This window comes from Mugil cephalus, chromosome 16, assembly GCF_022458985.1.
Source record: "Mugil cephalus isolate CIBA_MC_2020 chromosome 16, CIBA_Mcephalus_1.1, whole genome shotgun sequence".
NCBI lineage: Eukaryota > Metazoa > Chordata > Actinopteri > Mugiliformes > Mugilidae > Mugil > Mugil cephalus.
In genome coordinates this window covers 14,817,917-14,832,112 of record NC_061785.1, presented here as the reverse complement: position 1 = coordinate 14,832,112, position 14,196 = coordinate 14,817,917, and the positions used below count along the sequence as shown (strand labels likewise).

General features: G+C 41.9%; 1 protein-coding gene across 1 annotated transcript in view; it reads left to right on the top strand.

Moving 5' to 3' along the window:
* LOC125022534 (ras-related protein Rab-26) overlaps positions 1 to 14,196 on the top strand; it is a 79,655-nt gene that overhangs the window by 31,306 nt on the left and 34,153 nt on the right. The window contains exons 3-4 of the mRNA XM_047609245.1: positions 4,948 to 4,989; positions 7,064 to 7,130. Coding sequence (XP_047465201.1) covers positions 4,948 to 4,989; positions 7,064 to 7,130 — 109 coding nt within the window. The remainder of the gene's footprint in view (positions 1 to 4,947; positions 4,990 to 7,063; positions 7,131 to 14,196) is intronic.

The window sequence follows — 14,196 nt, the reverse complement described above, 5'->3', positions numbered from 1 at the left end:
ACTAAGGAGCCATTAATAGACAAACAAAAGTCGCTATTGCATTGCTCCTGAGTGTAACAAATTTTACAGAGTTAAAGCTATAAGCTGCCACTGAAATAGAGTACAATGCTGTGAGGCATAACGACACTCAGGAGAAATAGTCCTTCGATGGGTACTGATGCCAGAATCTGCAGAGAACATTTCTGCAGAGGAAGATTACGATGAGGAGAACCCCTTTGAGTCATGCAGGCTTAAGTTCACCAGACAAACTTTTTGCATGATTTACGTCATTTCTGAAATCTCATCGAAACAGCAGAAGAGATGAGGTTTGATGTGATAGCGACAAACATAGAAATTGGCACAAAGACATGATAGGAAAAGGAATGTTTGAATTATGTTCCTGTTCATGGACATAAAACATTTAAGTCTCTAAAAAAGAGTGAATGCAAAGTAGATCTGTGTTGTTTAATCCTTTAATTCTTCACAGAAGCCACTTCACATATCATCGTGCTCAGCTTTCAGATTTCACATCAGAGGTGAAGGACTTTTCACGATGGTGTTGTGGTCTCACAGTTATGTAAAAAGCCAGCCTACACACAGTGATGCTCTACACCTCTACTCAAGTAAAGTAAAAAACAAAATAAAACAAAATAAAAAAAAATCCCCAGTACTCTTACAGCAATTTTTCAGTCATGGCTTTTAGAATAAAGTAACAGCAAGCAGAGCTCCCCCTGGTGACTGCCTGCAGTATAGGTCATGAGCTCCGCCTCCTCTATGCTTGTGGATGGGACTTGGGCCGAAGTTCATTTTTTTTCAAGGATAGTTTCAGGCATTTTAGGTAGTTAATATAACATTGAAGCGTTTTCAAGTGTAAATTTAGATAGGTTTCGCTTTAGTTCGCAATTTGATGCTATAGAAACAGTACATGACATAATGGCGACCACAACTTGTCATGCCAACCACTCTGTAAAGTGGTTCCATGAGCCGTGAGAGTTGTAAAAACAAACTTTAAAATTTTAAAATTAAGTACAGTGTATAATCCAACATTTCCTTGTAACTGGTGGAGGTAGATCAGAGCATAGTATTCATTAAACAAAAACAAGAGTGAGTCTATGAGGAGGTGGCTCTGGTTCCAGAGTCTTTTCTGCAATGATACAGCTCTTTGGAGGCGTCACACTATCACACACACACATTGAGATTTCCTTTGAATGTGGAGCATATGTTTTGGGGCACGAGTTCGGGTCTGTGGGTGACTGTCGCCACTACCACCTGGGGTTTCTTCCCCATCCATTTAACTGTCTTTACCGCTGACTTCTACAGTATGTAGCGCATGAACTGTCTGTTCTCAGCATGTACTCAGCATTACTTTCGACTTTGTTTGTACTTTTGACTAGTCAGTGTCGACCTGACTTTCATCACATAACAGTCAACTTTAAAAAAATGTTGTGCGAGTGTCTCCAGCCAATGATTTGTCATCACCTTTAACGTAACCAGGAGACGAGTAGGTGTTAAATATAATGTCATTTTTGTGTCACAATGTGAATATTGTAAATATGTTTTTAATATACATGACAACCAGCCCTCTTGTATTTAGCTATTGTCTTTCCTCACAGCTCTTGTTGTGTGACCTGTCAGTCTGCCCATTGTGCCTGCGAGTTAGGAGAGTGAGGAGCGCGTCAATGAAACAGACTTTTTCATCTGTGGGTGAAAAGCAATCAAAACTTCAATTTCTCTGGTGCTAATACCAGGGCAACAGATCAGATGATTCTGCTGCCAGCTCCTTTCTACTTTTTGTCAAATGATCTGTTCTATAGATCTTCATCTGGGATCTTTGACCAACCCTCACTTTAGAGTGGAGTGATGTGTTTTCTTTCCATCGCCATCATCATTCTTGTGGTGCTTGGAACTTCACTGAAAGCAAAAATCGACATCGTCACTTTTACCTCTCGCTCATGCAGCATCTTGGCCAAACATTCACGGATGAGGAAGTGGACAGTCAGGCAGCATGTTTCCAATATCCTCTGCAGGAGGATGTGTAGATATGTAGGTTCTATAAGTGGAGGTCATGTGACCTTTCTGTCCCCAATTAGACGGACATACACGCTCAGGTATTCTAAACATGGATTCCATTCAGCCATCTAGTTTTCAATGGTTGACTTCTAACAAAGCAATTTGTTTTTGTTTTCATCATTTCCTTTATTGATTTTTACAGTGCGGGTGGTTTATTCACATCTTCTTATAGCACAGCACTGTTCCTCATAGATGTTATTCAAACATAATGACATATTTGAACACAATTTCTATGACTGAAAAATCAATTTCACGCTTGAAGTTTGACCAAATTACACTTTTCAACTAAAGTTCAGATTGTTTTTTTTTTATGTATTTATTCATTTTTTGGGCTTTTTAGCCTTTAATTGAAAGTATAGTGAAGAGAGACAGGAAATGGGAAGGCAGTGAAGGGGGAATAACATACAGGTGCTCTACTCATTGAGCTAAACACGTCCCCTATATTCTGTCTTCAATTAGCACATTGAGTGTGATTTAACTTCAGTGACTTGTCCAGATCGTAGTTGAAAATTAAACCACGGAAATTAAACCACCGCTAAAGGTGGCTTCCACCCACTTAGGGCGTGACATTGAGTTAAATTTATGTTGTTTAGTTTGATAAGTCTATATGTGGAAGAACAATTTTGATTACTACTAAGAAAAGCTGAGATGCCTCAGTTGAGTTTTTTCTCAGAAACATAACTAACAAGGACACTTCTAGACTCTGACCACAAACCATAAGACTAAATTCATTGTAATCCTCCAAATATTCAGCGGCTCAGCTACAGTTGGGAGCAGATTCAATTTTAGTAAGTGTAAAATATGAAAGTACTCAGTGTATTTGCAACTTGTGGCCAATGTGCAGAATAGCATAACAGTTGTTGTAGAAGGTGGTGAAGAACACACGGAGATCTCTGAGCAGCTCATCAGTAATATGGAACTAGTTCAGGTATCATAAGGTGGATGCGGAACAAACTTAACAACTTAAGAAAAATAAATAAAAGATAAAATAATGGCTAAGGATAGCAAGACAAACAACAAATTTATTCCACCACCTGAAGCACAACCACGAGATGGAGTACGACGAGAGGCAGCTAATGAGTGAGGAGAAAGCAGCCACATCCATTTAGTTAACCAGCTTATTTGACTATGCTAATCATCTTAGAGCTCAGACAGAATATGGTGACAGATTGAGTCAGAAACATGGATTTGAATTATGTGTTTGTTTGTTTGTTTTCATGATTTTTATTGTTATCACCAAATTTGTCTGGATATTTTTATCCCATATCACCCATCCCTAATGTACAACTAATTTGTCTTCTTTTGGGGCTTTAGCAGCTTTGAGCTTTTGGTTATATTAGTGCCCCCTGCAGGATAAAAGTGTTAATGATGTCAAGCATCTCTCAAGTATCTGGGTCTTATCAAGCTATTCCATACGTATATGTCATCGATATAGGTTATTGCCCTAATGCTAAAGGTAATTAGGGCAATTATTAACACACGTCTGACTGTCTGTAACAGTCCATGTTAGTCTTCCTGCTGCCGTTGACTAGGCCAGGTAGAAGGTTTGTTGTAGTTTTTCTGGCTGGTAGCTGACTTCTAGCCTGCAGGTCGATTTTCAGTTGGAATTTAATAGAACCTTATGTAACCATCTTAAAGGCAAATGTTTTTTTTTCTCTTGCCCCAATGGCATCAAAACAAGCTTATGAACACACCACTTTTTCTGCTGAGAGTATTTTTTTGACAGGACTGCTGACAACTCAAACTTCTTAATGTCATAATGTAGAAATAATTTAAGGTTCTCAGTGAAATATTTATTTATTTATTTTTTTGAGGGCTCATCGACAAAGGCACGGTGTATGATTGTGTGAATACAGAAATCCTACCACCTTGTGCTACGTTGTCATAAGATCCTAGTATGAGATGAATGTTAGGATGGAGCAAATGTATAAAATCTATGGGCTCATCATTAAGGCTCATACATAACATCAAGGCAGCATCACAGCAAGTGTTTTCCGGTGGATGGCGATGTATTGGAATTCAAATATCAGATTCAGGGCACGGCCAAAGGCTTTTAGACTCGTTGTAATGCTTCTTCCTTAATACATGTTTGCCTGTATCTCTATAAAACGCATTAGACAGGGTGGCTGATAATCCCTCTGCGTGCTCATCCATCTTGTTTGTTCGTATTATCACGTCCCCCCTAATGATAGATGAGTCGGGTCCGCTCTCTGTTTATGTCGGGAGCAGAAGAAAATGATGTAGGAGCCGCTGTAATCGGTGACCATTAACTTGGCGTCTCTTTGAGCAGCCAAACCAACGGCTAATTATCTCTCCTTGTGACACGACTTCACAGAGGTATCGAGAAGCTTCGGCGTGTGTGCGTTATGCTAAACTGATCGGCAGCCGTGGTGTTGGTAAATGATGCAACTCCCTGAAACAAAGAGCTTCACGGCAACACAAAGGTGTGTGTGTGTGTGTGTGTGTGTGTGTGTGTGTGTGTGTGTGTGTGTGTGTGTGTGTGTGTGTGTGTGTGTGTGTGTGTGTGTGTGTGTGTGTGTGTGTGTGTGTGTGTGTGTGTGTGTGTGGCCACGGGAGTGTAGACAGTACAGTGTGCTGACAACATCACAGTGATAAAAGAGAGCTTGATGGTGGAGGCCGAGCCCTTATTACACCAACTGTGGCCACAGAAAGCCGAGCGTAATACATCAGCCTCCGCATGCACGCCTGCGTTCACTTTCCAAACCGGCTTTCCTTTTAGAAACGAGCACTCCCCGTTAGCAGCGCCTGAAAGCATCGTTCAGTCTGCTTTAAAAAGCTGTATTCACCATTTTGTCCTTTTCACTTCTCCTTATCACTGTCTGTGTGGGTACACTGACTGTCGTGTTCACTATTTATTGATTCCTTTCTGTCTTGCAGAATAAAGTCATGAGCATCGACGCTGTGAAGGTCAAGCTGCAGGTAAGAACCAAAGTGTACAGTCTGTAAGTAAATCTAAATGCACATTAGTCTTCTTCTTTCATTCCTGTCAAAGTGCATGTGTGGGTTCTTTCTAATAACAAATCACCAGCAACTGTTTCCCATGGTGTAAACACCTCCCATGCATCTTCATTGCCTGCTGCAGGAGGGTGAAGAAGCGCAAACGATGACTTAATGAGGCCTCAGTTAATCTCTATCAGTCAATTAGCCGGCTGCTCTGCCTGACTGAAGACACTAGAGGGAATAACAGCCTTTCCATCAGATTATCAGGCCTGGAAGTTATCAGGGAGAAAACGCGGACAGGAAGAGAAGCGCATGAAACCTGGTCGTTGAAAAACGACATTAGATAACGACTGATGAGATTTTCTGCCTCAATTACACAAACGGTGATGTTCTCCCTCTCTTCATCTTTCGCTTCTTCAGTCAATCCTCCCTCATGCATCAGTCTAACGATCAAATTTGATATTTCAAGAGATATCCAAGGCATCTGCAGGCAACTCTGCCCCTTTTAGCTTCTCAATGAGGAAGTAACTGCATTACAGTACACAGAACCAGTGCTGGATCAGCTGATCCCTGAATGTTGCGCTGTGACATTGCAAGTTCTAGAGTCAGATTTGACATCAGAAAAGAGAAAAAATATCAAATTCTCTTACTTCCCGTTATCTAATTAAACTTGCACTAATTGTTGATGCTTTATGAAGTACTCCTTGTTTGGCCACAATGAAGCAAACTGCATTTCTTTGGAGTTATGTCTCAGGCCACAATTGGAAATATTCACTCGTCTTTTACCCATTTTTTACCGTCCACCAAGTTCTGAGTGAAATGCTTCACATTTAGTTGGTAACTTTGTTACCTTTAAATACAGTACATGACCAGTACAGTGTTTTTTTTTTTCCTTTTTCATTGAAACTGATCCTGATTGGTATCAGCATTAAAGGTGCAGGCTGTGAAAACACTGAGCTTAATGATGCCCAAAAAAGCCTCAGGAAGAATCTGTTACTTTACGTGAATCACAGTAAACAGTCTTTCCATCAGCGATAAAATATATTTTAAAATTAATAAAATATTAGATAAGATCTGCTCTACGTTAATATTATTTAAGTATATGCCTTCGATGAAAGTGTGTCATTGTGTTACGACTACAGCTGGACAATGTGATCTGTATCGTTTAAAACACGACGCATGATGAAATCCCAGAGGTGTGTTACCGGACTCATATTCTGAGAAGAGTAAAAACTGTTCGTGGAGAAAGTTAAATGTTGCAGCAGAGTGCGGCAGTAGGTGCACAGTAACATGTGAATGCCCTTTATGAAATTCAGATTCCCCGTTGTCAGGGTGTTATTATCTTTTTGTGCCTCTGTGATATTCTGAAATACAAAGCACGGATGATTAGTTCTGGCGCAGGTAAAATTGACTCCAGTTTTCAAGGAAAATGCAGTTTGTCAGTGTCTTAGAAAGGTGAACAGGGCAGCTCTGGAAATAGACAGAAAATGAAGTTGGTAGACCGTTCACGGTTTATGTTTTTTTTTTTCTCTCTCACATAATTATAAAATAGGCCCTGTTCCTTCTCCTTCTCCTTTTCCTTCTATCTATAATTTATCAGCTTACCTGTCTGGCTGTTTAAACCAGTGTTAGCTGTATACACACTGTATTTAATGTTATTGCTTGAGTGTCTGAATTAGAGTTTCCCATTTAAAACATATATCCTGGTTTCCATTAGCATAAAGCACACTACTCCTTCAACATTGAAACTGAAACTTTATTATTTAATAGTGTCTGTTACATATTGAGTCATGAATGAATGAAGAAGGGAAACATTTGGGACCTTATCTGATGGCATCCAGGACCAGAGTGAGGAAATGTGTTAAAACACCAGACCTGCATGAGTTTTCTTTCTGAGCATCAACCCTGCACCTGCTGCACCGTGTATTGGGACATTTAAACACTTTTTAATCCATGTGTTACCTTTTCGCTCCATGTTAAATCCAGAACCTGTTATAAAAACCCTCGACGTTACAATGTTCATGTTGCCTTTTCTTTTCTACTTCCTCCTCAGATCTGGGACACTGCTGGTCAGGAGCGTTTCCGGAGTGTCACTCACGCTTACTACCGAGACGCCCATGGTACGATACATTTATTTCTGTCCGTTTGATTGTGACCGACGTACGTCCTTCTACCTGCTACTTTCTCCCGACACATTCAAACTGTTCTGACTGACGCTTCGTTGGCTTTGTTTTCAAATATGTGATTGACATCGACATGCTCCCTGTCGCTCCCTTCTTCCCGTTGGGAGAGGAGAAAACACTCTAGCTGCTGCTGGTATCATAGACCGGCGTGTGCGTGTGAAGGTATTTGCCGGAGGCTATGTTCAGGTTCCCTTAAGTGAGTGGCAAACCACTGGGTGGGAAAATGAGCCTGCCTTTCACACAGTGGGGGGGCGAGACAGCTATGAGCCATCCCCATGTGTGGTGGTGTGTGTGTGTGTGTGTGTGTGCTGTTATATCTCCAACAACCACACTGAGTACAGATAGCGGTGTGCGCCTGAGGCCAGCCTGAATGAGCAGGTGTAGTGGAACACAGGGACGCACACAAACACGCACTCGATCTGCTGTACGGGCATCATCTCGAACACGGATCTGTTCAGCGGCATACAAAGCAGCATCCTCATGGGAAGCCGCTCTGCCTCTTGTTTATGACTGATTGTGTTTGATCGCTCTGCATAGAAATGCACGTGTTCATGTTTCTGTAGCTACGTGTGGGATCTTTCTTCAGTACATGTGTGTGTGTGTGTGTGTGTGTGTGTGTGTGTGTGTGTGTGTGTGTGTGTGTTGCTGGCCAGTTGCCCTGTCTTCTGATCTGTCAGTGCAACAGTTTATTCTCGCTGATCTTTAACAAGGCACCCAGGGAGCCTGGAACCAGCTCCTCTGAGTTGTCCGTCTGCTACTGACTTTTAAATAAAGCTCATCGGGGCTGACAGGCAGGTCCAGGGTAGAGGCTGCAGCCTGAACGCAGCTGTCACGAAAGCTGTCGATTCTCATGGACTTCTTTTTTTTTTTTTCTCCTTTTTTTGTAACCAAGACTCTGAAATGTAAAGATTTTGCCATTCTGAGCTTTCTTCACCCTATCTAAGCATCAACAGTGAACATAAGTCCGTTAGATGAGTGTTGTGGGCCTTAAGTCACTTTAATTGCATCAAAAACTCAAAAAATATCTACAGTTTTGCTGTGTTCTTACAATTTGTTTCAAATTACAGATTTCTCACTTGTTCACTGTAGCTAATGTTTTCATTTAGTGAACAGCTTCCCTGCCATCTGCGTATGTAAGCACATAAGGTTCTAGGTTGAAAAGTGTCGATGAGTCTACATGAAAATGTCAAGTGAACAGCCAGCCAGTATTTTTCAAACAAGAGGATCAATCCCCTGTCCACCACCTGTCTCTACACAAGCCAGTAACCAGGCCAGAGTCATAATTCACCACATTTCTTTTTGTTGCTTTGTTGAAGACTGACACATCCCTCGACCCAGCTTGTAGCTGATAAGACATACCTGGCATAAATCCTCCACAATGAATGATTGGCTGGAGGCAAAACACACAAAAAAATCAGTTTTGTGCTTTACAACGTCTAAAGGAAATACCAGTTTCTTACAATCTTGGTCTTATCGTTTTGGTTGTGGCATCATCTGTCCATCCGTCCATCCATTATACATCAGTATGATGAATTTAGAAGAGAATTCTAAATCAGCAGAGTTTGGTCCTTGTGTTACTTGCTCCATAGTGGCTCTCTTAGCCTGTAATTGGACATAATGGTGTCTTGAATTAAATCTTCACAGTGCTGGTGTGTCGTTGTTGAGCATATATAGTGATATTTCCACCATCTTAGTTTATTTTTTCTCATGGGATGTTTGAACCAAACCTCAGGAAAATCTTTCAAATGTTTTTCGAGACAAAAGACAGCAACTTTCCGATCATACTAGAAGCCGACTGATTATCAGGCATTAATAAACATCAACTGGAACCTATAAATTAAACCAAATCTTATGCGATACTGTCAATTAATGATGAGGCCTTTCATCAGATAAATGAAATGTGTGAGCTGCCGATGGTGCTGGATTAATAGCAGTAACGCCAGTGGAATTAATCTTCTACTGCCGTTATTGAGTTCAACAAATTTTATGGCAACCTGGAGTAGCAACCGTTCAGGAGTAGTGACGGCTTGACAGATTGACATTAGCTTGGGACGCTGGTGTCAAACCTAAATGCAATTAGCTTACCGTTTCCTTTTTTTTTTCATGTAACAAATGCATTGCCCAAGGACGGCTCGTCAGTACAACACGTCCCAAGGTGCTACTGTCCCCCCTGGACAGCTATTGATGTTTGCTTTATCCGGTCTGGGCCTCAATCTCAGCTGCCATTAGGCCCATAATGAGAAAACAAGAAGATCCAGACGATCAGTGCAAACGTGTCGGTGGTTGGAGCGAGCCCAGTGCAATCTGCCGGGCCCATCTGGTGTAGAGGGCGCCGCAAAGGTCCAGCTGGGGCCAGAACACCCCTCCCTCCCTCATCGCTTCACTCCTCGTCGCTGCCCAGTGCATCTGACAGTTTGTCATTTCCACAGCGTGGAGCACAGTTGCAGGATGCTAAAAGAGAGGAAAAGCAACGGGTGGTACAAGTCACAAGAGGGCGATAGCCAGGGAAGGAAGGGAGAGAGACATAAGGAAAGAGAGGCAGTAGGAACCTGATACAAGCAAGAGAGAGATATTTGGAAAGACAAGTGAATTTGTCAAATCAAGAGAGACAAAGAAGAAATAGCAGGGAAACAAAACAGTCGGAACAAATCAAAGATGCAAAGAACTATTCTTCATCCCTCCAGACTGATGCTTGAAGCTCTGTGGAGACAAAAGGTGACTGGCATAAATCAAGTGATGTCGAGGAAGAGAGCAGGGATAAGTGTGGAGAAAAGGCGGCAGAGCTTTTGATAGAAACTCATCCTGGAATGAAGCGGCATTATGCGCTGATGGAAGGCGACACTTTTAAGAGAACAGAGGAAATTCAGAGGAAGATGAATAGAGCTCAGTTCTTTTGAGTGAGTGGATTCATTCCATCCCCTTCATGGATTTATATTTTTCGGCAAATGATGTGAAGGCATCACTTTCAACTTGCTCTTTCTTGTCCCGTCATTGCACAAAAAGAGACAAAATGAACATAATAAATTTAAGGAACAAATTGAAAAAGTAAGAATTGCATTAATAGATATTAAGAAACAAAGAATGGCTGCATTACTGTTGACGCCTCCCAATGGTGCTTCATAATTGAAAGAGTTATTCAGGCTGTATTTAGATCAAGATGCTTCCTCTTTGTTAGCCTCAGTGTAAGGAAAGGTGTATTGGCTTTGCATCACTGCTGCAGATTAGGCTGTTTAATTGTTAACTCTAAGTGTCTTTTCTCAGTTCATTAATATACTCACAGGAACGGAATTAAACGGTGAAGACAGTTTTTCACTTCAGATTTATCGCAAGGCTTTATTTGTAACTAGGATATAGAATTTTAATGTTTTGCCTCCTACAACTCGCTTCTGAACATTCATTTAACACAATGTAGTTGGTTGATGTTGCTCCTGATGTTGGCAGTTGCACAGAACGAGGACGTCCTCCCTCAGGAATATTTGGTTTTTATATGTAATTAGTGATTATGGATCGTCTCCTGCTTAAGTGCAGCTTTTTCTCAGAACCCATCCGTCCACCCCAACCTCTTTCTTTTTGAGTTTTCTGTCTATCAAACATTGTTTTTGACCTAAGCTAGGTGAAAGGATAGCTAACCAAGTAAATGTAATAATGTTTAGCATGTTGTGAGGATTTCATTTCTAAGAGAGGTGTGTTTATAGTTTATTCATTCATGAACTGTTTGTGCAGAATGATGAACATTTTGTGCAGCTGGTCACCATCACTCTCCAGTTTAAACTTCATTGTGTACAGTTTTAATTGCAAAGCAGCTATAAACACACACCATTGAGACTAAAGGGAATGTCAGTGGTTTTACAAGTGTTTAGTCAGAAACAAAACACGAGATAAATCAAATGGTCACTTAATGGTGGCTGTGAAAGGTTTTCAGGTCATTGGCATTTAGTGTTGAGAACTTTGGCTCTTTACTCAATAATGACTAATACCTCACTTTGCCTCAGATTTGTCAAACGTCTGGGTCGGATTCGAACGCACAGACAATGATCCCCGCAATTTTAGAGGAATTGGGACATCTTTTATAAGTAAACAGTCATAAGCCCGACTCAAAGACTCGTATCGCAGCCTTCTCATTAAGTTCTCTCCAGTGTGGAAGTGGAAAAATCCAGTGATAGCTGTCTTTAGGTACATTGCAGATGGAACCAAGAGCTAATTTGGCACACTTGGTCCCAACGAATATAAGGGATGAACTCATTAAAACTTTCTGGTAACATCTGCTCCATGACGGGCTCACTACTGTCTCACAAAGTGCAGGTCTACATATGGCGCGGTAACAATTAGGTGGTAAAATAATTAGCCTTCTGTTTGTTTTACTTGTACTTGTCTCACTGTCAAAATACCACCATCAGTGCTATTGTGCGCTGTAACCGAAAGGATGCAAGAAATGTTAAAGCGATAACAAAGTAGGCTGCGAGTCTTTCATATTAAATCGACGCCATCGACTCATCATGCCGCTGATGCGCTCGGCCTCGTTCCGTCTTCCGTGCGCCGTTTCTCATTCCGCCTTCTCGGGCCCCGACCTCTCGTCGCTAACGAGCACCTGTAGCCCTCCATCAGCAGCTTGTGGGGGCGAAACGTAGCCCGGCTAAGACGGGAGTACGGACGGTGGCAGGATGATCAAGAGGCGCGAGGAGGAAGCGTGAAGCTGTGAGGGGGAAGGGAGCCGAGGGAGAAAAAACGGAGGGAAGCAGGTGTGGAGAGAAAGAAAGTGGAGGAAGATGGATGGAGGAGAGGGGCGACGGCGATTGGAAACAAAACATTGAGGGTGCCGCTGCACTGGAGGGAAAGCCGTGAGCTGCGCCATCCATCATCAAACTCTTTGTAAGTCGTAGAAACACACGCAGAAACACACACATAGACACACACACCTCATGGCTTCTTACATATTAAAATGGATGCGCAAGGTCACAGGCAAGGGGATTTTTTAGACTTTATTCTTGTGTAGAGTGAGTTCAGAGAAAGCTCAAAGCGTGTGTGTGTGTGCATGCAAATGTATTCTACACACTACACCGCCGGCATTAAATCCCCACATTCTTTACCTGTTCAGATCTCTCTAACGTTTTCCCGGAAAAGACTCAAAATAGTCGCGGATAACGCTCCCGCTGCGCCTGGTGAATTTAGCGATCGCTTGTCGTCGTGATTGATCCGCCGCCTACGACAACGGATGCTGTAGAATGGAGCCCCACGGGCCACGCTTAGCTCGCGGAAGAGGTGGAGATGACAACTGCTGCTGGAACTGTCAGAGGAATAATGCAGGGAGAGGGAAGGAGGGGACGCTGGTGGCAATTTGACACGCTCGCTCTCATTTTGTCGTACAGCAGCATCAGTGGTGGGGCAGCAACTCGCCTGAAGGGATGAAGTGAAACTCATCAGTCAGAGGTGTCGCGCGGACACACACATGCACACACATGCACACACATGCACACACATGCACACACATGCACACACATGCACACACATGCACACACATGCACACACATGCACACACATGCACACGGATACACACACCGGCTTTTCATTAGCAGATCTCCTCGCTGGAGTGGAGTCGCCTACTAATTTTGAGGGTAGTAATACATTTTAAGTGACATTGTAAGTGACTGTGGCGCTCTCAATCTATTTGCAAGCTAATGGGAATATTCTGGCAGTGTGCATACAAATTGATCTGTAAAAGTCATTTTGGAACCTAAAAGGAAAAGATATCTGTGAAAAGCATGGAAATAATCTTGCTTTCTTGCAGAGTTCATTGAGAAGCTCTACATAATACATTCATTCAGCGTAAAACACGGCACAACCAGGCCATTAGCTTAACTTATCATAATAACTGAGGCTGATTTTAGCTAATATATGTAAAGTTGTAGTGTTGGTGTTAAGTGGAAGTGTGTGGTTTGTTACAACGTCAACCATCAGCCTTGCTTCATATTTACAAGGGCTACAAGCATGAGAGTAGAACTAACAAAAACATGAAAATTTTCCTGTCCTGTTACTAATAATTATAAAAAAGGTCGTCCTGCAGAAAGACTGAGTATGAAGGGAAATGGTGGAAGTGGTTGTAAAATTTTGTGGGACTTCCTGATTATTTTGTTAAGGCGACATTCTTATCTCTCCTTTACCCGCCTCTCAGCATCTGTTAAATTGCCCCTTTTCTCACCCCGTGTTTCTTGACTCGATATCAAATAAAACCTCACTGGATCAAATAAAGCCCCCAAGTGCCTTTTTATTGTACATTACTCTACATGCTTTATGGTTTATTTCATCACTGTTGTGGGTTTCCAACCATTTGCAGCCACTGGTTAAAGGCTTATGAGGAAATCACAATTTTAGGATCCTTTTTTTGTTTTTGGAAAACCTGTTGTTGGTCAGTAATGACATCCCACGGTGCATTGTGTGCCTGTGTGTATAAGCTCTTTTTTTTTTTTTTTACAGAATGCATGACGCTGTCGTCTGCATCGATTGTGTTTTTCTGTGACTTATATTCAAAGGAAGAAGTGCAGGCAAAGTCAGTGAGTGATTATTGACTTAGACGATTATCTAAGAGATGTGGATGGCAGTGCTCTTTATGGATCACTTCACTCTCTCCAACTCCATCTCCTGCTCAAGGTTTCCTGCAGGAACTCAAATCAAATAACCATGTGTCGATGGTTTGCTCCAGCGTCAAGTGTGGAGGTGAAAGGTTGTTGGCTGATGTGTTGTCAGATATTCCACATGTACAGAAATTTGGCGTTTCACAAATATTAAGGTGATCTGTACATTAGTTAATTTTACTGAAGTTTTAGCCACTAAAGTTAGTAGGTTATGGGAAAGATCAACATTCCTGCCAGGCTATGGTCAGATGAGGGTTATGTTTTTAAAAGAAATGTCTGAGAGAGAATGTCCCCGAAGGTTCTCAGTCCTCCAGGTCATGGATTTGGAGACATTTCACAGCTCAACCAAGGAGCTTCTTTAGGTATGAAGAAGC